The 15,479-nt window shown below is 36.7% G+C and overlaps 1 protein-coding gene across 1 annotated transcript in view; it reads left to right on the top strand.

The window, feature by feature from the left end:
- Positions 1-14,755, top strand: part of tmem198a (transmembrane protein 198a) — a 63,836-nt gene extending 49,081 nt beyond the window's left edge. The window contains exons 5-7 of the mRNA XM_059343421.1: positions 1,549-1,672; positions 11,879-12,183; positions 13,573-14,755. Coding sequence (XP_059199404.1) covers positions 1,549-1,672; positions 11,879-12,183; positions 13,573-13,725 — 582 coding nt within the window. The 3' untranslated portion in view covers positions 13,726-14,755. The remainder of the gene's footprint in view (positions 1-1,548; positions 1,673-11,878; positions 12,184-13,572) is intronic.
- The last annotated feature ends 724 nt before the right edge of the window (positions 14,756-15,479 follow it).

Here is a 15,479-nt window from a genome sequence, read left to right as displayed (position 1 = left end):
GCATGTCGACACTTAGAAACTCTGCTGGAGCAGCTGTGGTTTGTTGCTTTTAAAAGAACTCTTTCCAAAACATTTAACATTCAAGCCCAAAAATAAAGCGTTCATTCTGAAATGGCAACATGGTCTCACAGAAATCCGTGGAATAGCCACGGAATCGCTCAAATTTCCGTGAAACTGACACGGATTTCGCTACAATGCAACTTAATGACAGTCATATCCCGTGGCTATTCCAACATACAAAGTGATTATGTACATTCCCTGAGTGAATATTTAGAAAATAAAACATATATTTCTCGCTAGAAAATGTGATCAAAATCCATTTTTATGCAGAAACTAAGTCAAAATATTGATTTTTCACTAAAAATGAGAGAACTGTCCGCCATGTTTTTTGTTCTGACCGCTGGGACCTTGAAAGTCACGTGACTTGGAACAAACCAATAGGAACAAATATCCATGGAATAGCCACGGGATATGACTGTCATTAACTTGCATTGTAGCGAAATCCGTGTCAGTTTCGCGGAAATTTGAGCGATTCCGTGGCTATTCCGCGGATTTTGAGTTAAGCGAAATCCGTGGCTATTTCACGGATTTCTGTGAGACCAGGTTGGAAATGGTCTCCTCTTCAACATTCCTATTTTGTAGTTTAACAAACTATTAGATGTTTGATGCTCATATTGATATTTCGGTGTGTTTCATGTGTTGCTCTTTTTGTTAGAGAATAACTCTGAGGACTGTTGAAAGGTTTTCAGAAACTGGAGAAAAAATAATTTAGTTAGAACTAAGTCATTTTGCACAAATGAATGGCTTTGTGCACAATGGATTAAAATGAAATATTTAGTTAACCATTTGACGCACAACATGGGTCTACAGTGGCCCGACTGAGTTTTTATGTTCTTCATCTTTGCAATAAATTATTTTCATCATTCAATATTCCAGGTTTTCCTCAATTATTTTGTTTTTGATCATCATACATCCTAATTTTATGTTTTCCTTTATTCATTTTTTAATAAAATCCCTTTTTGTGTCCCTACTCTTCTAATGCACAACATGGGTAAAAAATGACCCATATCCATTTCAATGTTATTTCATGTATGGCTAAATGTTTCAATTATACATCTTTGAAATAAATATATTTTTATCATTTTTATTATTCCATGTATTTAGTTAATATCTTGTTTTTTTTTAGCACAAATCATCCCTTTTATCTTTTCCTTTCCTACTTTTTGAACAAGCACAGCTGTTGTACTTGTACTTCAAGTTTACACACATGGGTCAAAAATGACCCACATGCATTTATAATAGAATTTGGCGGGAAAACTGTCTGTTTGCAAGTACGAACATATTCACAGCTCAGCACAGCTCGCTTTACACATCTGGAACACGCAAGTCTTGTTTTTTTCAATTGTTCTAACGCTACCCTAACAAATTATTTCAAAAATAAACAGTTGAAGATGTGGAAATGAATGCGGGTCATTTTTGCCCCATGTTGTGCATTAGAAGGGGGGTCAATATGTTGTGCATCAACGGTTAAAAGTGTATTTTTTCCAGGTGGCGCCGAAGAAGCCCGTGTGCTGGTTTACTTGGGTCATCATGGGGGTGTGGCCTGTTCTGGCTCTCCTCGGAGTTCTGATCCAATGGAAAGTCACAGCAGAAGGATTTTCCCATACAGAAGGTGAGTAATGCTGCTGTACACACACAACCAGACTGCTTTAACCCTTTAATGGGAAAAAAAACATATATGGTAACTTCAGCGGACATCCGAAATAGGGTCCCCATGTTTCAAAGAGTATGGGGACGTTTTATACATTATATTAAGAATTTGATTTGATTGATTTGAATTTAATTTGAAAGAAAAAGAACCTGAAGCACAATAATTTTACCCTCTGCATATCTATACTTCTTTTCATTTTCTCTATACTCATGTACTCTTTTTTGAATGGATCCTCAAGGACTCTTGTTCTTAAATTATGCTACCGTTGGCCGCCATGTTCTTGTATGTTGGCTTGTTTTGTATTTTTCTTGTGACCTATGTGTCAATTTTGTAAAACAAAACACAATGAATATATTGTTGAAAAAAAAATAGGGTCCCCATGCCTCGCCATGAGGTCATAGAACCACTTGGATTTCTCCATTCAGTATAATAATGACAATATAATTATAATAATAACTCAATTGACCCTAATTTGCAACATAAAAATGTAACATTTTGGGAAAAAAAGTCACAAAAGTAAACGTCTTGAAATGTCCTCTATAACACTTTCTGAGTCTACTCATTCTGAGTATTTTATTGAGTGCCCCATAAAGGGTTTACTGGGTTCAAAATGTAGCTTCCCACACAGATATTAGTGTGTTGATTGTTCTGTATTATAGAATAAGTGTTTTGCTATCACTGTTTGTTGATTGTGCTTGTTGGCAGCCAGAGGCTCCAGGTGGGGGATATGAAAACAATTTCAAGGTTGGTTAAGGTATATTAAACTAACACATGATTTTTTAATGGTTTTGGCATCATGAATAGATGTAATAAATAAATAAATAAATAAACATCACTGAAGTGCAAGAATACAGCTTTGCTTTATTTTATTTAGCAAAATAACAGCAGCACTGACCTTAATGCTGATCTTAAAAAAATAAACTATTTGTTTTTCCAAGCGTTGATAGCTTCTTTTGCATCAATAATATGATATTCTGTAAAGGTTCATGGGTCAATGATGTGATCTGACCAGTGTCAGTTGGTGTATAGTTATAAATAAAAACAATGGAAACAATAAAATACTAAATATCATCATATGCAGGTGAATCCTTTCTAGTAAAAACAGGCTTACTCAGCATTTTGAAGTCAGTCCAAACAAAGCCAACAGGGGTTAAAGGCGGGTAAGAATCAGGTCTAAACACGGGTCGCAGATCAAAAAGCAGATTTGCAGAATCGAGCAAAGACCGAAGAAAAGAACATGCAGTGGGAATTGTGTAAAGGGCTGCTGAGGAGCAGCGGAGGGAATTGGGAGCAGGTTTGCAGGTGGGGGTGGAGGTCAGTTGATATGGAAAGGCGGGATTACACCAGGGACATTTTCTGAACAAAGGAAATGGCAAGTTTGGAAAATTCCATAAAAATTCAGTAACCTGGGGGAAATGAGAATATCAGAGCCTGAAGGGACGAGTCCTCATGACATGTCAGGAAACAGGAGCAGAGACTTTGATCTTTTCTGTAGAACATTTTAATAAAAAAATCCTAAAAGCTAATGAATTCATGCACAAACACACATCCTATGCATAAAGAGTAAATTGCATTTTGCATCACATCCTTGCTGAAATAAAGAAACGGTCTGAAATCGCTTCAACCAGGATACAGGATGGATGTGCAGAGACAAGCTGGTTGCAGAGAGCTGGTGCTCACCTCACTGTGTCCGCTCTCGCTTTATGGCAATGTAGGCCACAGCCACAGCCACAGCCACAGGCTCCAGGCTGCAGGCAGGGCTGCTGCAGACCTTTACAACCACAAGCTGTGTGGTGCAGCTTTACATTCATATTAAAGAGGGATGCATGATATATGACAGGCCAATCCTGGGAAATCTGTATTATTATTATGTATTACTCCAAGAATAAAATTACAGCTGATACATTATTATCTTGAAATACAAAAAAAAAAAAAAAACGCAGTATCTAAACCAGGCGTCTCAAACACGTGGCCCGCGGGCCAATTGTGGGCCTCGTGACGATATTTTGTGGCCCCCACCTTGATATGAAAGTTTAATGTGAGTTTAATATGAATGTCTCTTTACCGTGTTGTGTGTGGAAGGTCCCTTTATTGCTCCAGCTGGATCTTTGTTTCACTTGTTTCTATGACGACGTTGACAAAAAGAAAGGCAGCTGCTACCGGAGCGTTTATTATCTGTCATTTTGTGTCTTTTTTTGGTAATTTTGTGTCTTTTTCTAATAATTTTGTGTCTTTTTTTTTGTAATTTTGTGTATTTTTTTGATAATTTTGTGTCTTTTTCTACTAATTTTGTGTCTTTTTCTAATACTTTTGTGTCTTTGTTGGTAATTTTGTGTCTTTTTCTAATAATTTTGTGTCTTTGTTAGTAATTTTGTGTCTTTTTTTTGGTCATTTTGTGTCTTTTTTAAGTAATTTAGTTATTTTTCTGTCATCTTGTGTCTTTTTTTTGTCATTTTGTGTCTTTTTTTGGTCATTTTGATACTGCCTCCAGCAGCCCCCAGGTAATTTGAGTTTGAGACCCCTGATCTAAAATCTCCAAAAAAGTGGGTGGCAGCATTTACGTCAAAGCATTTTATTTAAAATCTTCAGCCAAAATTCTCTATAAGAAACAATGTATGTTTGTGACGTCTTTTTGTTTTAAGAGTTAATTTCTTATTTTAAGCGTTCAACATGCTTATTTCTAGATTTAATAATCCTAATTTAAGAATTCTTGTCAAGTGAAATTATCTGTCCATGCAGCAAGATCATTTCCCTCAGATTTACTGTTTTTATCTTGTTTTTAGACACACCTTTTTTGCCGTGTAGCTTCTATGTGTGCATATATGTTGAACTTTGTGTGTGGTATTTTTAATTACTATAAGCCACTTAATAAATCTGCAATGTAGATGAAAACATTTCTAATTTAATTTTCTACTGCTCACTGAGCATGTCAAGTACACAGAATAATGATGAGGTTTGCTTCGGTATCGATCTCAAAGAGGCCACTACAAGCTGCTGCCATTTTATCAAGACTGACAAATCTATCCTAATTTTATTAAATGGGCAGTTTTGTTGTCATCTAAAGAAATCACAGCCATTGTCATAGAGAACACTGCATGTGTGTGTGTGTGTGTGTGTGTGTGTGTGTGTGTGTGAGGGAGAAACTGAATACACCAACATTAGTGTTGTCAGCAGAAGCTGCTATTGACGGAGACAGCCTTAATCTGTTCAGAAAGCAACCACAACACAGATGGCAAGATCACACACACACACACACACACACACACACACACACACACACACACACACACACATGCAGCACACAGACACAATACACACAACTCATACACATAAACAGCTTCAGACAGAGACAGAAATACACTGGGACATATAGTCTCTCACTCACTGCACACTAACTACGGGAAGATTGAAACACACACACACACACACACACTATTTGTACAGACACACAAACACACGGAGTCGCACACAAAGTCTTACATTTGATCTTTGCTGGCGTGTGACATGCAGAGCTAAACAGTGTCTTAGAAGAAGTCACACATGGCCTCAAATAATGGGATTAAACAGCAGGCTGCCGTGGCTCGCAGTCAGAGGGTGTGGGCAAAGAGATAGAAGCTTTTTGGTGCTATTTTAAAAATATATGCAATTGAATGTTGGGGGGGAAGAGACCTAGAAAATAACTGTCTAGAGAGAGGAAGAGATCTTTGAAAAAATAAAAATGCATTGTGTTAAATGCAAAAAAAGTTGCTCCAAAGCCTTTATTTCACTGCAAAAAGGGTGTGTCTAAAACAAGACAAAATCTGAGGAAAATGTTTTTGCTGCATAGACAGAAAATTTTACAACTATTTTGATAGTTTGATAACGACAATGAGTCCAAATTCTCTGATTTCAGCTTCTTCAATGTGAATATTTCTGGTTTCTTTGTTCCTTTATGATAATAAAGTGAATAACTCTTTGGTTTGTGGACAAAACAAGAGATTTGAGGACGTCATGTTGTGGTTTGGGAAACACTGATTCATATTTTTCAACATTTTATTGACCAAACAACTAATCGATTAATCGTTTAAATCATGGGTCTCAAACTTGCGGCCCTCGTGACGATATTTTGTGGCCCTCACCTTGATATGAAAGTTTAATGTGAGTTTTATATGAATGGCACTTTACCGTGTTGTGTGTGGAAGGTCCCTTTAATTTCTTTTTTTAGTCATTTTGTGTCTTTTTTTGGTAATTGTGTGTCTTTTCTTAATATTTTTGTGTCTTTTTTAAAAATAATAATTTTGTGTCTTTTTTTAATAATTTTGTGTCTTTTTTGGTAATTTTGTATCTTTTTTTAAATAATGTTGTGCCTTTTTTAGTAATTTTGTGTATTTCTTTTGGTCTTTTTGTGTCTTTTTTAGTAATTTTGTGGATTTTTTTGGTCATTTTGTGTCTTTTTTTTTGTAATTTTGTCTTTTTTTGGTCATTTTGATACTGCCTCCAGCGGCCCCCAGGTAATTTGAGTTTGAGACCCCTGGTTTAAATAATCGACAGATTAATCGATAATGAAAATAATCGTTATTTTCAGCCCTACCATGAAGCAAAATAATTTCCCTCAGATTTAGTGTTTTTATCCTGTTTTTAGACACCTTTTTTGCAGTGTAGACCAAAATGCATTAAGAAACAGCAGAGAAATGTTGCCGTAGCTTCTGCTGCTGCTCCATCTCTGTGGTTTTTTCAAGATTTTGGGAAATAAGGTAGACTAACCAACCAGAGCCAGAATAAGCTGCTACGCTGTGAGAAACTGTACAGTGTGTTCCGACAGTGATTTGTGCAAGTGCGACCTAGGAAATGGTGCTCGGAGGGTCTGGGCTTCAGGCCGATTCATCTGGTTCACCAGCACGGGAATGTCACCACAACTCTGCTACAGCGAGATACACAAAGAGCTTCTCCTGGCAGAATATACATCAGCATTGTGTGAATCTGTTTGGCAAGGGCTTAAATGTAGAGGATGTTCATTGATATGTAAAAGTCTCTCACTCTGGCTTTAAACAATCACACACAGACAAGTGTGACAACTCTCTAAACATAGAGCTCAGTTAAATAAAATGTGTGAATGAGAATCTTTTGGCAAGTAAAAGGCCTCCCACAGAAGGTCGGATAGAAAGAAAGACAAAAAAAGGAAAACAATACTGGCATAACAAAGAATACTAATGGGAAAAAAGACAAAAATAACAAGAACGAAAAATAAGGAGGACACATTGTTGCATGTCTGTATATTCTGCTTATGGCTTGTTTGCTAGAGCACAGATGCATTCTGTGATGAAGACAAATGAGGAGGAACATTAGGGGAACTATGAATGTTTCTGCAGTTTCTGCTACTTTATGATGAGAGACGGGTCAGCAAGGGTCATAAGCACATTTAAGATAAACTACACTGCAAAAAAAGAAAAGTTGGGTGAACTCAAAATTTCAAGGCAACAAACTTCAATAAAATTTTAAGTTGGACAATTAAACTAAATATTTTTAGTTTTGTTTTTGAGATTGCTCAACTCTGAATTCAGATTTTTGTCAACTCAACTGTAAGTTGTACTAACTTATAATTTTACATTGTAATAACTTTTAATCCTTACTTCTGCTAACTTCTGCAATGTGCTGAATTGGCACAATTGTAACGCCTCTATGAAATGTCAGCTAATGTTGCGACCACAATTTTGAGTTAGCATTGATACTCTAATGGCTACTCTTGTAGCTGTAACAAGCTGCGCCGCTAGCATCAGTTAGCCGCTAGCATCAGTTAGCCGTTAGCACCAGTTAGCCACTAGCATCAGTTAGCCGCTAGCTTTCGCTAATGACCGAATTTCACCGATTTCCCGCATTTCACAACAAAGAAATAAGAGTTATCAGAACTATTGTCCCTTGTTGTGAACCCCAACTTAAAGATATAAATAACAACAACTCACCAACTTGTTTTTGAGCAGACAACTGGCTTCCTTTGTTGTGCTAACTTACATTATTGCCCTAAATGTCAATAATTTATATTTCCAAGTTTGACCAACTTAAATCACTGTTTTAGGCCAAAAAATACAAGTTGTCTTTCTTGCAGTGTATGGGACTTTCTAAAAAATATGATAAGTCATAGATTTATACTAAAACATCCCTTTCAATCATCACTTACAGTCATGGAACAAATTATTACACATTTGTTTTCTTCAACTAACTAACTAAACTTTAGTACAACTAAAGATACATTTGTTTGGACAAATATAATGATAACAACAAAAATAGCTCATAAGAGTTTAATTTAAGAGCTGATATCTAGATATTTTCTAGTTTTCTTGATAATGATTTTGGTTATTATGAAGAAAAACCATGGGGGAAAAAATTAAATTCTTATCTGCTATTTTTGTTGTTATCATTATATTTGTCCAAACAAACGTACCTTCAGTTGTACCAGGCATTAAATGAACGAGAAATTGAAGAAAATATGGCCTAATCATTTTTTCCATTACTGTATTTTTGGTCGATTTGTGTCTATTTTGATCATTTTGTGTCCTTTTTTGGTCATTTTTACATCTAAAGTCATGGCAACATTCTTGATAATAACCAAAATCATTATCAATAAAACCATGGAAAATGTCTCTATCAGCTCTCAAATTAAACTCTTATGAGCTATTTTTGTCTATGCTGTTAGCATTTTAAACATTATAGACGACTTATTTTACATATAGTCAAAAATTATATAGTCTATACGTATATGTACAGTCATGGAAAAAAAATATTAAACCATTGTTTTCTTCAAATTCTTGTTAATTTTAATGCCTGGTATAACTAAAGATACATTTGTTTGGACAAATATAATGATAACAACAAAAATAGCTTGATAATAACCAAGATCACTATCAAGAAATGTGAAAGATATCTAGAAATGTCTAGATATTAGCTCTTAAATTCAACTCTTATGAGCTATTTTTGTTGTTATCATTATATTTGTCCAAACAAATGTACCTTTAGTTTTTACCAGGCATAAAATGAACAAGAAATTGAAGACAAAGGGTGGTCTAATAACTTTTCCATGACTGTGTAATCCACTAGAAGTGTGTCTGTTCTGCTCTCTGCCTGTATTTTCTTGTTTTTTTTCTGTTTGTGGGATGTTACTGGGCGTCACCCTGTGAGAAGACACAGTGCTGGAAAACAGCAAAAATAGTGAGGCGAAGCAAGCAAAAACAAGTGTGTTTCAAAATGAGAGTGAATCTGGGGTTTGCTTTCAATTAAATTGCACCAGGGAGGCGGGGCCAAGATCGAATGTTGTGTTTACAAATAATAACCAACAATTCCTGCATATTAAGCTTTTAAATATAACCTAGAAAGTCCTATTTTTAATTTGTTTAATTAGTTTGTCTATCCTTTATAATGAGGAGCACTGTATTGACAGAAAGAAGAATAGGGGGGAAGGAAAAAGAGGAACGAGGGAGCAGGTGTACTGGGGGAAGGGCAGGGCAGAGTAATAATCTGGGGCACAATGGGTAAACAGGGCACCAAGTGGAGGAGTGAGGAGAATCATCTGTCTGTCTGTCAGCTGATTGAATAGTGTGCAGGACACAGGCATGAATGAATGAGTTTGCATATGCTTGCACAATTTGCTTTTTTTATTGGCTACATGTGTGGAGAATGATGGATCACGCACACATGTGTACATTTGTACTTTTGTTTAAATAATGAATTCCCAAGCCCACATAATTTTGTGTCTATTTTTGGTAATTTTATGTCTTTTTTTTAAAAAAAGTGTGTCTTTTTTTTAGTCATTTTGTGTCTTTTTTAACAATATTGTGTCTTTTTTTGTAATTTTTTGTCTTTTTGAAATAATTTGTCTTTTTTAGTCATTTTGTGTATTTTTTTTGTCATTTTGTGTCTTTTTGTGTCTTTTTTTAATAATGTGTATTTTTTTTAATCATTTTGTGTCTTTTGTATTAATTTTGTGCCTTTTTTAAGTAATTTTGTGTCTTTTTTGTCATTTTGTGTCTTTTTTTAATAATGTTGTGTCTTTCATCACACACATCACATCACTCCGATTTTAGCGTTTTTGCTGTGGCTTCCTGTTAGTTTTAGGATTGATTTTGAGATTTTAGTGATCACTTTTAAAGCTCTTTTAGGTCTGGCTCCTAGCTATTTAACAGAATTGTTAACTCCATACGAGCCGACCAGCGTCCTCAGATCCTCGGGTCCTTCTGACCGTCTAAAGTCTAAACTAAAAACCAAAGGTGAGCCGGCTTTCTCCACCAGAGACCCTGGAGACTCTGGAACCAGCTGCAGAGTCACTAACTTCTGTTAAATCGCTTCTTAAAACCCACTTTTATAGACTTGCTTTTATGTAATTCTTTCTATCTCACCACTCCTTTTTACTTCTTCACTTTTTACTTTTTTACTCCCTTTTATTTTCTGTGTCTCTGAGTCTTGTGATTGTTCCTGCTCTGTTTCTTATTGTTTTTCTTTTAATACAAGAATTGTTTTTAGCCTTATGGCATCATTCTTGTTATAATTAACTGCTCTCTGTCAAAGCACTTTGTAAGCTGCTGTTTTAAAAGGTGCGATATAAATAAAGTTATTATTATTATTAAAAGCCCCTAACCTGTGCAGAAGCCTAATCTAAACTCTCAAACAGCCTTTTAAAGAAGAGTGGACTAAAAGTTCTTCATAGAAAGATCTAAAAGCTTATTTCGGTCCTCACAAAGATGGATGTACAAACACACACACACACACACACACACACACACACACATTCTTGTACTTCTATCTTTGTGAGGACCCTCATTGGAACAGTGAATTCCCTTGCAAGGTTATAATAGTTTGGCATTTTCCATTAGTTTTTTTTGTTTTCAAATTCAGTTAGTTTTAATGAGTTTTTAGAGTGGGTCTGCTAGTTTTAGATTTTTGAAATGCTTTAGTTTTAGTTTAGTTTTTATTAGTTTTAGTTTTTTGTAATGGGGTATTTGTTGGGTGGGAGATTAAAAAAGGTCACAGTAAATTTTACCTTTATTTCCTTTGTCTGATCCATCTTCATTATGTATGAAAAAAGTTGACAAAGACGAAAACGAAGGACATTTTCGCTATAATTTTAGTTAGTTTTGTAACCACACAATACAGTTTTCGTTATCATTCTCATGTAACCTTTAACCCTTAAAAAAAGTCTGAAATCTCAAAAAAAAAAAAAAAAAAAAAAAGCCTTTCAAGAAGTCAGGACCGGCCGAAATGTCCTCACTTTGCAAAAATGTCCTCACTCTGTTGGTTAAAAACGTGTCCTGGTCCTCACTATGTGGGAAGTACAAGAACACACACACACACACACACACACACACACACTCAGCCAGAGGGGCCTGAGGTGGGGTGAGCTGAGGAAAAGAAAAGGGGGCGGGGGTATTATTAAGCAGTTTCCCTGGCAGATGGTGCCTCGTTAGCTGTCCGCCCGCACAAAGAAACAACAATAGACCTTACAACACTTCCACACCCGCCCACACACACACACACACACACACACACACACACGTTATCTGTGACGCATACAGTACATCTTGTCTTCATGAAGTTCAGCAGGGTTGCTGTACTCGCGGCTATTATTTGACCTCATGTAATGAACACGAAACCGTTCCTCAACACTCCTGCATGTTATTAAACTGCTGAATCAAAATGCTTACCCAAAAAATAATCACATGGGTGATCAATGGACAGCGAGACTGGATGGATTTTGAACATCCTTTGCCGGAGAGGGTGTGAAAATAACACGAACACACTCACCCACTCACAATATGTCAGGAGACTGAGCAGCTCCGTACGAATACAGGCAGCAAGGAAATATCTGTCTACCCATGAATAGAATGAAGGAAATGAGGAAATGGACACCAGTGGGGGTTTTTTTCTTCCTTTTTCTTTTCTTACAATAACCCTCTTAGGAATGGTTCAACATCAGCATTTCAAAGATGTTTTAAATATTCAAAAACATCTGATTGAAGGTTTCTCTCGTTTCCAGTTCAGCCTGAGTGATTCTGAATGTGTCCTTTCCACTTGAATTAATCAGTTACTTCTGTTTCTGTATAAATCCCTATTGTTCTGTCTTTATCACTGCCTCATGATTATCTATCACTCCTTCTCCTCCACACATTAACTCTGCTTATCTCTGGTGTGTTTTGTCTCCAGTGGTTTTGAGTCGACAGCAGCGGAGGGTGCAGCTGATGAGGATCCGGCAGCGGGAAGAGAGGCTGAAAAAGGAGAAGGAGAACAAGAAGAAGAAGAAACGAGAGACCCAGAAGCCCATCCTAAAGCAGAAGTCCCACACATCCCATCGCCACCACCACCAGCAGTACCACCACCCAGCAGCGTCCCACCCTCACCACCAGGCCCAGAGCTCCCAGCCCCCCAAAGTCCCTCCTCCTCAGACCGAACCCGGCTACCACCGCAAGGCCAACCCCAAGAGGCGCTTCGATGGAGACGTGCTGTCACCGGTAAGATGCAGCAGCCTCCTCATTCTCAAGATCAGGGGTCTCAAACTCTAATTACCTGGGGGCCGCTGGAGGCAGTATCATAATTACCAAAAAAAGACACAAAGTTACTTAAAAAAAGACACAAAATGACAGAAAAAAAACTAAATTACTTAGAAAAAGACACAAAATTACCCAAAAAAGACACAAAATTACCCAAAAAAGACACAAAATTACCCAAAAAAGACACAAAATTACCCAAAAAGACACATAATTGCCAAAAAAGACACAAAATTACTAAAAAAAAAGACACAAAATGACAGAAAAAAAACTAAATTACTTAGAAAAAGACACAAAATTACCCAAAAAAGACACAAAATGACCCCAAAAAGACACAAACTTACCAAAAAAGACACAAAATTACCAAAAAAGAAACACAAAGTGACAGAAAAAAACTAAATTACTTACAAAAGACACAAAATGACCCAAAAAAGACACAAAATGACTAAAAAAGACACAAAATGACCCAAAAAAGACACATAATTGCCAAAAAAGACACAAAATTACCAAAAAAAAGTAATTAAAGGGACCTTCCACACACAACACGGTAAAGTGCCATTCATATAAAACTCACATTAATCTTTCATATCAAGGTGGGGGCCGCGAGTTTGGGACCCATGCTCAAGATGAAATGGAGTTGAGATTCAGCTATGTAGGTCAAAATGGCATGTTATTAGAAAAAAAAAATCAAGAAATGATTGCCTGGTAAAGGATTAGTTTGACATTTTGAGAAATACAGTTATTCACTTAATTCACCAAGAAATAAGAAGGTGGAAGCCAATCTCTGTAGAGGCTGTAAGCTGCTGAAAAAAGAAAAAAAAACTTGGTTGTTACATTTAAATGCCATTAAATGTACAAAATATATAATTAAAAAAATGTGACAAAAGTTTCTATTTTAATTTTTTTAATGATTTGCCTAATCAAGAAGCAATACACATATCAATCTATAAAAAAAAGAAATTAAAAAAAAATGTAGAAAGAAATACGTTTGCTGAATTAAATAGGGGGAAGTGCAAAAAAAAACACATTTTGAAATAAATTAAAAGTTTAAATAAATTAAATTATATATTATGAATTAAATAAAAATGAATAAAAGGAAAAATGAAATATAAGAGGAAATAAATAGGGGAATTAATACAAAGTTAAATAAATAAATAGGAATAAAAAACATCGGGGAATTTATACAAAGTTAAATAAATAAATAAATAGGAATAAAAAAACATCAATTTAGGTCCCATTTTCTCAATTAATTCATATTTTATTAATTGTGTTGTGCATTATGCTGTCATTTTGTCCTATCTACCACATTATGCCTGTGTATTATATAATCCCGTACCATCTGTCTGTCCTCAGAGCTACATCAGGAGTTTCAGGGACAGACAGACAGACAGACGAGCGTATTCCCACAATAGAATGATGAGCCGATCCCGGATGGCTGAACTGGACTACGACTGCGGCTCTCGGGTTCCCCTCACGGCCTCCAGCGGACCCCCGGTCCGCATCTGAGACCAGCACTCCGAACCACACGCAGCCACACCAGGCTACTTCAACCTGTTTGTCACAGTTAGGAATAAAACCCCTAAAACCCTACTGTGGCAACATAATAAACTGCCTATCAACCCAACAGGATCTCAAACGGTCCCAGTAAGGTGGTGAGTCCCACACTGGTTTCCTCCTCTCAGACTTGTAAGAAGTTGTATTTATTTGGCCAGTTTGGTCCCGTTTTGTTCTTTATGTTCGTCGAGACACAAGAGCAGAGCCTCTTGTGGATGGAGCATGAACTGATTGCTTGGTTGAATCTCAAACATGAGTCATCACTTCCTGTATTCAGCTTCAAAACCTCTTACTGGTCTTGAAGACACTGGAAATAATGGGGCCTGTCTAGTGGGGGGACTTGATTGGCACTTCTCTATTGAATATTTGATTTAAAGAATTGTTACTTCAAGCCATGAGAAGTCATTTCTAGTGGAAGAAATAATCAAAACACTCATTTCTCCACTTGAGGGCTGCAGCGTTTCAGATAAAGAAAATCATCTCACGGTAGCACAACCTTCAAAAAAAACCTTCCACCGTATCTGTAGTTCAAGGGCAATTAAGGAGGAAGAGTATTTACTTGAAGAGTTTCAGATGGAGTGCCCTCGAGGAAAATGACGGGAAAAACAACAACAAAGACAGCAGCTAACACTGGAACAAAGAGGCAGCTCTTCTTCATCGTTTCCTCCACTGGAAGGTCACCGTGTGAAGTCAGATGTATATAAAGTCAGTCTGTTATCTCCACTGACAGCCTGCAAATCCAGACACGGCAGCACAAGTCTGCTGCTGCTTCAAAATGCAGAACAGGGACTGCTGCTTTTGGGTGCGCATAGGATCAAAGAGTTCACACCGAGGACAATTTTTGTGTCATTTCACCCGGCAACACTCCATGTGTCATCGCCTACATTGGTGCCATTTTCCAGCTCGTCGTTCTCCTTTTGCCCTCGACGGCCGGCTGTTTTAACTTGGACCTGAGCAGCAGACACATCCCATCTTCTTCCCACTGACTTTAAAACATTTTTGTAAACTACTGTATGTAATTCTGTTTGTTTCCAAGTGCTCTCTCATGTCCCCTCTCCTCTTCTAAACCTGACAGACTTTGTTGAATATGTCAAAAATATGCTGTAAAAGCACAAAGACAAGAAACTGCTACGTGAAACTGCTCATCCAGGAATTTGACTGCTGAAATTCAGTGTAGAGGGGACAATACATCGCAGTGGAAATGTTAAATATAGTGTGTTTGTGTGTGTGTGTGAGTGGACACATGAGCCCTGTGGCAAGTGATGGATTGCACCAAATATTGGCCAAGGAGAGGGGGATTCATTGTGATGTATGTATGTAAAACATGCTGTGTTGTTTCCCCTCTTTTTTTTGCCAATACGCTGGTCCAGTTAAAGATGTGCATCTTTTAGTTTGGATGAAGTGTTAAATGGGAGAAGGAGACATAGATGGGATAACAGGAAAAAGACTAAAAAATAAAAAAAAATCATTTGCAAATCATTTGCAAATGGCGCCCTCTAATGTTTACTACTGGACCTTGTTTTTCTAGACTTATTGTTTACGTACCGTATGTGTGCATATGTCTGTGTGTTACATGCATTTGCGTGTGAGTTGCTTCGTGCTCCGAACATTGATGTTGTTGTACTGAACATCCAAAAGAGAGAGGGAAGTTAGATTTGTACAGGAAGTATTTTCAGTATAAAGGAACTATTTTTTGTTTTGTTTAA

The sequence above is a fragment of the Centropristis striata genome, chromosome 10 (assembly GCF_030273125.1).
Source record: "Centropristis striata isolate RG_2023a ecotype Rhode Island chromosome 10, C.striata_1.0, whole genome shotgun sequence".
NCBI classification, from domain to species: domain Eukaryota; kingdom Metazoa; phylum Chordata; class Actinopteri; order Perciformes; family Serranidae; genus Centropristis; species Centropristis striata.
This window is presented reverse-complemented; position numbering and strand designations above follow the sequence as displayed.